Source organism: Hylobates moloch, unplaced genomic scaffold, assembly GCF_009828535.3.
Source record: "Hylobates moloch isolate HMO894 unplaced genomic scaffold, HMol_V3 SCAFFOLD_24, whole genome shotgun sequence".
NCBI classification, from domain to species: Eukaryota; Metazoa; Chordata; class Mammalia; order Primates; family Hylobatidae; genus Hylobates; species Hylobates moloch.
In genome coordinates, this window is record NW_026652299.1 from 11523213 (window position 1) to 11535212 (window position 12000).

The following is a 12000-nucleotide window of genomic DNA, read 5'->3' on the forward strand; positions in this document are numbered from 1 at the left end:
AATCTAGAAGAAATGGATAAATTCCTCAACAAATACACACTCCCAAGACTAAACCAGGAAGAAGTTGAATCTCTGAATAGACCAATAACAGGCTCTGAAATTGTGGCAATAATCAATAGCTTACCAACCAAAAAGAGTCCAGGAACTGATGGATTCACAGCCAAATTCTACCAGAGGTACAAGGAGGAACTGGTACCATTCCTTCTGAAACTATTCCAATCAATAGAAAAAGAGGGAATCCTCCCTAACACATTTTATCAGGCCAGCATCATCCTGATACCAAAGCCTGGCAGAGACACAACCAAAAAAGAGAATTTCAGACCAATATCCTTGATGAACATTGATGCAAAAATCCTCAATAAAATACTGGCAAACCGAATCCAGCAGCACATCAAAAAGCTTATCCACCATGATCAAGTGGGCTTCATCCCTGGGATGCAAGGCTGGTTCAACATACACAAATCAATAAATGTAATCCAGCATATAAACAGAACCAAAGACAAAAAACCACATGATTATCTCAATAGATGCAGAAAAGGCCTTTGACAAAATTCAACAACCCTTCATGCTAAAAACTCTCAATAAATTAGGTATTGATGGGACATATCTCAAAATAATAAGAGCTATCTATGACAAACCCACAGCCAATATCATACTGAATGGGCAAAAACTGGAAGCATTCCCTTTGAAAACTGGCACAAGACAGGGATGCCCTCTCTCACCACTCCTATTCAACATAGTGTTGGAAGTTCTGGCCAGGGCAATCAGGCAGGAGAAGGAAATAAAGGGTAATCAGTTAGGAAAAGAGGAAGTCAAATTGTCCCTGTTTGCAGATGATATGATTGTATATCTAGAAAACCCCATTGTCTCAGCCCAAAATCTCCTTAAGCTGATAAGCAACTTCAGCAAAGGCTCAGGATACAAAATCAATGTGCAAAAATCACAAGCATTCTTGTACGCAAATAACAGACAAACAGCCAAATCATGAGTGAACTCCCATTCACAATTGCTTCAAAGAGAACAAAATACCTAGGAATCCAACTTACAAGGGATGTGAAGGACCTCTTCAAGGAGAACTACAAACCACTGCTCAATGAAATAAAAGAGGATACAAACAAATGGAAGAACATTCCATGCTCATGGGTTGGAAGAATCAATATCGTGAAAATGGCCATACTGCCCAAGGTAATTTATAGATTCAAGGCCATCCCCATCAAGTTACCAATGACTTTCTTCACAGAATTGGAAAAAACGACTTTAAAGTTCATATGCAACCAAAAAAGAGCCCGCATCGCCAAGTCAATCATGAGCCAAAAGAACAAAGCTGGAGGCATCACGCTACCTAACTTCAAACTATACTACAAGGCTACAGTAACCAAAACAGCATGGTATTGGTACCAACACAGAGACATAGATCAATGGAACAGGACAGAGCCCTCAGAAATAATGCAGCATATCTACAACTATCTGATCTTTGACAAACCTGACAGAAACAAGCAATGGGAAAAGGATTCCCTATTTAATAAATGGTACTGGGAAAACTGGCTAGCCATATGTAGAAAGCTGCAACTGGATCCCTTCCTTACACCTTATACAAAAATTAATTCAAGATGGATTAAACACTTACATGTTAGACCTAAAACCATAAAAACCCTAGAAGAAAACCTAGGCAATGCCATTCAGGACATAGGCATGGGCAAGGACTTCATGTCAAACACCAAAAGCAATGGCAACAAAAGCCAAAATTGACAAATGGGATCTAATTAAACTAAAGAGCTTCTGCACAGCAAAAGAAACTACCATCAGAGTGAACAGGCAACCTACAAAATGGGAAAAAATTTTTGCAACCTACTCATCTGACAAAGGGCTCATATCCAGAATCTACAATGAACTCAAACAAATTTACAAGAAAAAAACAAACAACCCCATCAAAAAGTGGGCGAAGGACATGAACAGACATTTCTCAAAAGACGACATTTATGCAGCCAAAAAACACATGAAAAAATGCTCATCATCACTGGCCATCAGAGAAATGCAAATCAAAACCACAATGAGATACCATCTCACACCAGTTAGAATGGCCATCATTAAAAAGTCAGGAAACAACAGGTGCTGGAGAGGATGTGGAGAAATAGAAACACTTTTACACTGTTGGTGGGAGTGTAAACTAGTTCAACCATTGTGGAAGTCAGTGTGGCGATTCCTCAGGGATCTAGAACTAGAAATACCATTTGACCCAGCCATCCAGTTACTGGGTATATACCCAAAGGACTATAAATCATGCTGCTATAAAGACACATGCACACATATGTTTATTGCGGCACTATTCACAATAGCAAAGACTTGGAACCAACCAAAATGTCCAACAACAATAAACTGGATTAAGAAAATGTGGCACATATACACCATGGAATACTATGCAGCCATAAAAAATGGTGAGTTCATGTCCTTTGTAGGGACGTGGATGAAACTGGCAACCATCATTCTCAGTAAACTATCACAAAGATAAAAAACCAAACACCACATATTCTCACTCATTAGGTGGGAATTGAACAATGGGAACACATGGACACAGGAAGGGGAACATCACACTCCAGGGACTGTTGTGGGGTGGGGGGAGGGGAGGGGACAGCATTAGAAGATATACCTAATGCTAAATGATGAGTTAATGGGTGCAGCAAACCAACGTGGCACATGGATACATATGTAACAAACCTGCACATTGTGCACATGTACCCTAAAACTTAAAGTATAATAAAAAAATAAAAAATAAAATATAAAATATTGCTGTGCATATTACATGTATGTTTCTTGACATACATGTGCATGCTTTTCTTTTGGGTATATGTTAACAGTGGAAGTGCTAGGTCATAAGGTGTGCATATGCTGAAATTTAGGAGATACTGCCAACCGTTTTCCAAATTGGTTGAACCAATATTCTCTCCCACGAGTAGTAGATGAGAGTTTCCACTATCATGGTATTATCCATCTGGTGGGTGTGTATTGGTATTTCATTGAAGTGTTAATTTATTTTCATCTCCTTGGTTACTAGTGAGTTATATATAGGCCCACATCTTTTCATTTTATTTTTTATTTTTTATTTGAGACAGAGTTTCACTCTTGTTGGCCAGGCTGGAGTGCAATGTCACAATCTTGGCTCACTGCAACCTCTGCCTCCTGGTTTCAAGTGATTCTCCTGCCTCAGCCTCCATGAATAGCTGGTATTACAGGTGCCTGTTACCACATCCAGCTAATTTTTTGTATTTTTAGTGGAGAGAGTGTTTCACCATATTTCCTAGGCTGGTCTCGAACTCCTGACCTCAGATGATCCCCCCGCTTCAGCCTCCCAAAGTGCTGGAATTACAGGTGTGAGCTACCGCACCCAGCCCATCTTTTTAATATTAATCTAAGATTTAATTTATGCAAAAATTACTTATAATTAGCATACTGCAGGTAAGTTTTTAACTTTGACCTTTAGTACTTTAAGTTAAATGCAAACTATTCTTTGTTGGAGTGTGGTCCTGGACATTCATCAACCTCCAGAATATTAATCCATTTTTTTCTAGTTATTTGGGTCTTTTCAGGGGTATAGTTATAAAAACAAAGTGCTTCAAAATTTTACGTGAAAAATTAAATTTTAATTTTGGTTTTCAATGTTAGTTAATAAATAAGCTATTTTGGTCAAATCAAATCTATTTACAAGTATTAGACAATGTAGTCTCTTTGCCAACTAGTAAAATTCTCTCCAGATCATCATTTCTTACATTTTCTAGTTCCCATGGGAACTACCTGGTCCCCATTTCAGACCTATGAATTATAATCTAGGAGTGGGTGGCAGAGAAAGGCACTGGAATTTTCATCTGCAAATAAGTTCCCTATATGATTCTGTAATTAATTATATCCACCATGGCAACCTTTGAATAATGACATAGTAAGAAAATGTTGCAAAGAAACATCAGCAGACTTCTATGTCTCATCAGACAGATAATAAGCCCCAGTGGATGAAATTTTAAAGCAGTTGGCAATATTAAAAGAGCTTGTTATGAATTAGAGGTATCTTGCAACCTGCCTAAAGAAGGTTGTTCTTCAGAGGTTTCTGCATTGAATGGGAGGCTATCCTGGATGATCACAGACTGCTGTTGATATACTCTTCATAAATAAAAACAGCATTTGTGTGTATATACCCTCCAAGCCTAGAACAACTACAGAAACCATAATGTATGGCTATTAACACTATGTTAAATTTCAGATCTCCAACTCTCTTACCTTTTGAAAGTGCTATATGTCTTAAATATAGCCAAAACCCATATTAACAGGCTTCAACCCTAAATCTCAATAAAAGTACTTGGCATAGTGCAACAGCAAGCATGGGAATGCTTGAAATAAATTTCCATAAATATGAAGCAAGTCTGTCAATAAATTTAATTTGTCTGATTTAATAAAGGGCTAGATAAACAAACATGAGAATTATAAATTACGTTTTAATTTTTCTTACCCATTGTAATTGTCAATATAGCAGGATGAAGTTTATAAATTGTGATTTTTATCTCAGCTAATCTCATTTAATATTGCTTCACAATTAAGTAGATAAAAGGAAATTGCATCTTCTAAACGCAAAGCCTGGAATCAATTTAATCAACTATTTTGCATAAGATCATTTATATTATTAATTTCAATATTTAAGTGTGATAAATTGTAATATACTCATATATAAAAACATAGACATGTTTGCTTTTCAAAAGACAGAAGCAGAATGTCTAATTTTATTGTTAGAGTGGTTGTTATATTATTAAATGGTCTTTGTTTCATTATGCATGTTCAAGGGGTGTAGAAATATTTGGGTGAAGTGCTCCTTCCTAGTTGAGAAAATCGTCTGTGATGCTCAATGAGAAATGGACTTCAAAACAATAGGTTCAAATTACAGGGAGTTTCGTGACTGATGGGAAGATTAGTCTCTTACGTTAGAAAAGGAGAATAGCCTAGATTTCTGTTATTATTCCCCATGAATGATGGATGTTAGTCTCCCAGTTTGCTTTCCTCTCGGAGTTCCACGAGAGGCATAACTCATTGTTTGCTCACCTGCTCGGGCATGCAGAAAATACCTGGGTTTGTTCTGCTACATGTACAGGGAGGCTTCTTTCCACAACACTAAAGTCTGGTGCAGGGGTAGGAGTCCTCTTCTCACCACATGTGGCTGACTGCCACTGTGACTACTTGAGACCGTCATTACAGCAGTTACTACTGTTACTGCTTGAGACCGTCATTACGAGACTGAATGAAGGGACGAACTTAGAAATGAAAACTTAAGACAAAAGAAACTGCTTTAAGGAAAGGTCCAGGGGAAGAAGAAGAGATCTCTCTGCTTCTAGTGAGCAAAGGCAACTGCCGAGCTTCTACAGCCCTTCCTATTTGTTGGGTAACAAGAGCAGGTCGGCTACTTAATTGATCACAGGTTTATATTGTTACTGACAGGCCTCAATTATGCCTAATCGTAAGAAACATTTGTGCCTGGATGGTGACTGCCCTCAGCAGTCCTTCTGGGTGGCATACACGGTTTTGTCGGTTTGACAACATTCTGCATTAATAAGAAACAGTTTGTGGCTTGCTCATATAGCCTCCAGTGGTATACCGATTTAATCACGACCCTCATTCTTTCGGCGTCCAACAACGGAACATTACTCTGTTCTCTGGATGAAAAGAGAAGGGAAGGAGGCAACAATAAATGACATCCAAAGAAATGTTAAGCATTTCTGTTCATTTCAAACTATACTTATGTTGTTCATTAGAAAGAAAGCTAAGGGAACTTGTTAACTTTAGCTTTAATGTTCAGAACCAAAAGAGTTTGTCAGCTAGCATTATAGCAATATAAGCTCTCTTCTCTTAGCCAGAGGAAAATGATGCATAACTCAAAGAGCAGAATCAATAGCATTATTAAAGAATTCTACTTCATGTGTAATTATAAGCTGCTTTGGTAAATAATCTACCTATTATTTTTAAGTAATAAATGAAAGAGTAACCTTAATTATGACTGAAGAAAAATGTCCTGTAATATAATTTTATTTTTCTGTTTTGCCTTTTTTTCCTAGATGTGTGCCACCACTATTGTGTGAATTCTGAATCATGTACCATTGGGGATGATGGAAGTGTCGAATGTGTCTGTCCAACACGCTATGAAGGACCAAAATGTGAGGTTGACAAGTGTGTAAGGTGCCATGGGGGGCACTGCATTATAAATAAAGACAGTGAAGATATATTTTGCAAGTAAGTGTACATCCAGCTTAATTTATAAAAGGATTTGGACCCCAGTGGACATTGCAGTTCAGTAATAAATTGTAAAACCTTTGTAGATTGTTTTTATTCTAAAATTCTGTATTGTGCCCATTGCAGTTTTTATGACTAGAGAGTAAGTCTAGTTCACTTTAATTTGACCTGAACTTATTCAACATCTATTGTGAATATCTGGGAATTATGAAAATCCGTTATATAATAAGATGGTCATATCATTCCCTGTACCAAATATTCCTGAGTAAGCAAGAAATGCTGGCATTCAGCATACTTTCAAAAACTACATGTAATAGGCCGGGCGCAGTGGCTTACGCTTGTAATCCCAGCACTTTGGGAGGCCGAGGCAGGCGGATCACGAGGTCAGGAGATCGAGACCACGGTGAAACCCTGTCTCTACTAAAAATACAAAAAATTAGCTGGGCGTGGTGGCAGGCGCCTGTAGTCCCAGCTACTCGGAGAGGCTGAGGCAGGAGAATGGGGTGAACCTGGAGGCGGAGCTTGCAGTGAGCCGAGATTGTGCCACTGCACTCCAGCCTGGGCAACAGAGCAGGACTCCGTCTCCAAAAAAAAAAAAGAAAAAAAAAAACTCATGTAATATTATTCAATTATTCAATTAGATTAGCTCAGGCTGTTAATTGTTTCATCATTGTTATTGACAATAAGTAGGTTTGCTTTTCTGTTGCAAATTGATTTGTTGCAGGAGCAAAAGACCTGTCTAATGAAAACACACATTAATCCTTTTTTCTTAATCTCACTTTGAACATCATGATCAAAGCAAACAGAAGGAATAATGTGTTCTGGGAAGTAACTAAAACAAAAATCTTCGAGTTTGACTTTCATCACACTGCCTTTTGCTCTTTGGCTTTAAGATTAAGTGAATGGAAAGCAGAACATTGCGGCTAAAGGGTGGTGCCATTTTCTATCATGAAACAAGTTTATGCCACTGAGGTTAGAGATCAATCCTCACTCCAGACCTCTTTTAATAGCTGTTTAAAGGAAGGGCTTATAAAGGACTGGACTCTATCACTTGCCTTGCTTGGGAGTATAATAAATAAGAATATGAGCTAGGAAAGCATGCCATAAAGTGTCCATGTCACAGCTTCCGCTGAGAGCTCGCCAAGGGTGCCAGATGAGTTATGTTGCTCTGCCAAACAAGGCCCAATAAAATTTTATTACAAAGAGCATCAACTTTTTTTTATTTACTCTCATTTTAGAATTTACTCTAAATATGATTTGTATTATCATTATGAATGACATTTACGCACCTGCAAAATTGGGATATTTGAAAGTACATTTTTTAGTAAAGTAAATGAAAATATGACTGATATATAAATATGTGCCTTTGAAAAGTACATAAAAGCGAAACATGCTTTCATATAAACTATCCAAATCATGTTTCCTCATAAAGCTCATTTGTTCTTTGTGATGAAACTGTAGGATGACAGAACTGTATTTCAATTAGTGAGTGTACATTGTTCTCTATGGCCTGTGCACCATATATATCAGGATAAGCTGCGGAATCTTCTTTACAATTCCATTCCACTTACCCCAAAGATCATGGGCTGAGATCTCTGGGGTAATCTGAGATCACATCTGAGAAATGGGGTGAGCCGAAGTTTCCTACCCATTTTTACCTTGGAAAAGCTCATGTGGAGGTGCAGACCCTCTTCCCTTTATGTAAGGAAGAAAGGGCAGGGATGAGGGGCCCTCAGTATCACTTGCTATAAAGTCAAAAGTGCCTTCTCCAAAACAGAAACACCAGATTCTCACAATGAGCAGGCTATTGAGGTGCAACATAAGAGTTTGTGTTTTTTAAAGGATCTTTTTGGAAATGTATATATAAAACTGGATAAATAACAATTGCTAACAATGAGGAGATAGTGGAACTTTTAAACTAGGAATACAATAATACTTGATTTATTAAATAGGCTATATATATTATATATATAGTATAATATACTATATATTATATATAACACTTGAACATGACAATACAAACATAATTCTTTGGCTTTTCTGCGACATGTTAGATGATTAAAGTTCATTTTTATTTCTATGATACTTTTCAAATTAGCATTAAAATGAAGTTACAGTGATGTTAGAATTTCTGTTTTATAGGTAAAGAACAGATAGTAGAACAAAACTGCAATAAAGTTAATCATTTTTACTTAATTAGGAAAATTCACGCCATCAAGTATATTTGTTATTACAAATAGGCAGTTGTGTTTCTAATGCACAGCCTATGAACTGTTAAGTAGAACAGGTACTCTATCAAGTACAGTGAGTATAATCTTTAAAACAGAGCCAATTGCATATTTTTCTCTTTTCTGGAAATCAAAGTGAATACTGGTGAAGAAAGACTTGATCATAATCTTGAATAACCTAAATTATGTCTTTTTGATCACCATTGTCATGGGAACTATTTGTGTGGACTGAATAACTAGTAATTAACTTTTGGAAAGTGATACATCACGTATTCTGTGTGTGTGTGTGTTTGTGTGCATGTATGCTGAATGCCTCTAAAAAAGAAAATTATGAAAACTTACATTAAAATATGAGCTGCACTCTTTGATGTATTGTAATGATTTTAACTATTGGTATTTCACATTTAAAATGTCTAATTTCTTTATTCAACTTAAGATTCAAACACAAACTTTAGAGGGAAAAAGAAGCAACATCTTTTGTATCCATTGGAAGCACAGGTTTAAAAGCAATCAATTAGGTTTTTTTTGTTTCTTTTAGATGATGAGATTTGATAAACAGTTATCTTTTTTGTAGAAAATCATTTAATGTATAATGAGCTAATTTTCCCTTTTGAGGCTGTTCATTTGATAAAACAAGAAACTATAATTTTTTGACCTTAGGATTTTCGAAGAGGCTGGGCATGGAAGACAAGTAAAAGTCCCTCAGATGCACTTAGTCTGTTAGACACCAATACCACTGCGTGCTAATTAATTCACTGCATCCATATTAGGGTGCCTCCATAGGTTACAAAGGATGGGATAGTCTCTGTACAAACTTGAGACCACCCACTCCTTCTCTATATCTTGTTCTGTTTACCTATATCTTTATTTCACATCTTGTACGTAGTTACACTGCTCACTGCTCCTGTTTACCTTGAAAAGAAATGTGATTTCACAATCTAAGCTTTTCAGAAACATCTTCAAATTAAACACCAATTAATGTTAAAAGCAGTTGAGGGCATTTCCAGTAGCTACACAACCCACATGAGGTCAAATAAACATGCACAGAATAAATGAACTACATGTCAACCAATTATTTTTAGGCATCTCACCTATCATTAGGAATCACCCTATGACAGATGCACTGCAATAGATATCTATCATGGAGAGGATCAAAGTGATCAATCGATATTGTAGCCCGATTTTTTTGTCAAGGTTATGTCCAGATGCACTGTGATACCATTGATTATTTCATAGCAGCTAATACTGACATGACCACATGATCAGAATTGCCAGCATGATCTGTTGTTAATTCTGGTTTTGACCCACAGAGTAGGTCCCTGGATAATTTGAAATGTTGATGCACATTTCTGCATTCACTCAACAGTTTTCACTGTCCAATCTAATTTGTTTATTTAAAAAATGTAACATGGCAAGTAAAAAATGTCTGTGTTTTTCCCAGTATTGTTATGTTTATTTTTACAGTGTAGCAGTAGCTATTTATTCTTATCCCTAACATGTGATGTGACTTTAACTCAGAAACATTTTGGTAAGTTTTTCAAGAAAGCCTGTCTCATTACTTTGTTGCCATATTGCACATTGCTCCTATAACATAACTTTTTTAATGAACTACTCCATGTTTTTTTATGTTAGAATAAAAATAGCTTGACATTAGTTACAGTACATATTCAAAGAGAAACAGTGGGATAAAAGTGGCTACAGGATAACCCTCCACTTTCTTATGAAATGTGGGGTCTAAAAGTCTTAGCATTCTTTGAAACAGATTTTCCACTTTAGAAGAAAAGCTAAAGCACTTTTTTCCAGAGTACTTGATCATGTGGTTTATCATTCACACAGATGTCACCAAACCCTACTTACATGAAAAAGGAACAAGATACTGATGCTAATGTTTCCCGGAAGTGTAAAGGATAGACATTAGAGTATACTTTTTTGCACATATATCTAGCTATATAAATGTTTATATTAAATGAACTGGTTGAAAATTTGAAAACTATCAGAAGAAAAATTTTATGGCATAATTCTGATATAAATTAAATAAAATTGCCTCTAGTGAGTCAGACTTCCTGAAACCTTCCTTTTAACCAGCCACTCCATCTCTCCTGTATGATGAATATTCTCATCCACAGAGAGTTTATGTCAGCTCTCAGCAATAATGTTGCCAATAACAATGAAACTGTTTTTCTTTGTTGTTGCAGCTGCACTAATGGAAAGATTGCCTCTAGCTGTCAGTTATGTGATGGCTACTGTTACAATGGTGGCACATGCCAGCTGGACCCCGAGACAAATGTACCTGTGTGTCTGTGAGTATTTAATCAAGTCATGGGCATTTTATAGTAAGCCTTTGTATGTACATGAAATCCCTGTTCTATTATTCTCCTTTTCTGGGGTAATTTTAAATGAGTGTTTCATGGACATCTCTGATCAAGTATTGTCCCTCATCAGCTCATGTGCTGCAGAATCTCCTCTTTCATCAAACTGCTAATGATTTCATGAGGAAGAGCTCATTCTGTTCTTAGTATTGTACCATTTCAGACATGCATAGACCTTTGAACTTGGAAATGCCAGAGAAAATTGTTATAATTTTATTGACCTTATTCTGATATGTGAAGCCCAGAGATAATCATCTTTTATGAATCCTTTGGCACTTATGGCCATTTTTTTTTCACAAGAACTTGTAATATTCTTTCAAATGTATAATGCTAGTTGATGTTTGTATAAGACTTTGACTGTTTTATTATGTAAACCTATTAAGCCCCTGGCTCCTTTAAACTCGAGTGTCTGAGTTTCTCAACACCTAGGAAACGTATTGGGTAGATTCATAGTGCTCCTGAGAAAATCTGGAATTTAGTATTTCCTCCCCTCCATGATCTGATTGTCCAGAGTGGACAATTTGAAATAAAATTATTCAGATTACATGGTCACTGTTGTGAGTTTCATCACTGTTTGACCAGAAGGATGCTGCCCACATATAACCCACATCTGCATCCCGCTCCCGACCTTGTCAGAGTAGCACGTGATGAGTGTGTTTGAGAGAGAAGTGCGCATATCTGGGAACCTTTTCGTTCAAATGTTACTATCTCTGTATGAAATGAATTTAAAACATATTTGGCAAAAAAAAGTCAGATGCTTTATTTAGCTGTATTTTACTGAAATTCTGCAGATGCTCTGTGGGGTTTAAAAGTCAGCGCTGTGACCAGAAAGAGAACCCTTGTGATCACTACTGTCAGAATGAGGGGATTTGCACTTTAACTGCGTTTAATGAGCCGAGATGCAAGTAGGTTTAACCTTCCACTTACCGCTGCGCTTCGTGTGACATCATTTCAGGCTACAGTTCATTGGTTTAAATCATGAACATCCACATGCATTTCACAGAGTATACTTAATCTCGGGGCTCATCTGTGTCATACACACTTAACCTTTGCTTCACTCACCAACAAGTGTTTGCACCACAGACTGCTAGTGTCTAGAAATATAACAGAGAAAATGAATAAGCTTGTGGAACTGTCTAATA

At 36.8% G+C, this 12000-nt stretch overlaps 1 protein-coding gene across 2 annotated transcripts in view; it reads left to right on the forward strand.

Moving 5' to 3' along the window:
• Positions 1–12000, forward strand: part of LRP1B (LDL receptor related protein 1B) — a 1938417-nt gene that overhangs the window by 1883850 nt on the left and 42567 nt on the right. The window contains exons 85-87 of one of the 2 annotated variants that reach the window (XM_058434432.1): positions 6087–6261; positions 10685–10789; positions 11650–11763. In XM_058434432.1, coding sequence (XP_058290415.1) covers positions 6087–6261; positions 10685–10789; positions 11650–11763 — 394 coding nt within the window. The remainder of the gene's footprint in view (positions 1–6086; positions 6262–10684; positions 10790–11649; positions 11764–12000) is intronic. The other variant, XM_032145942.2, reaches the window with a different exon arrangement.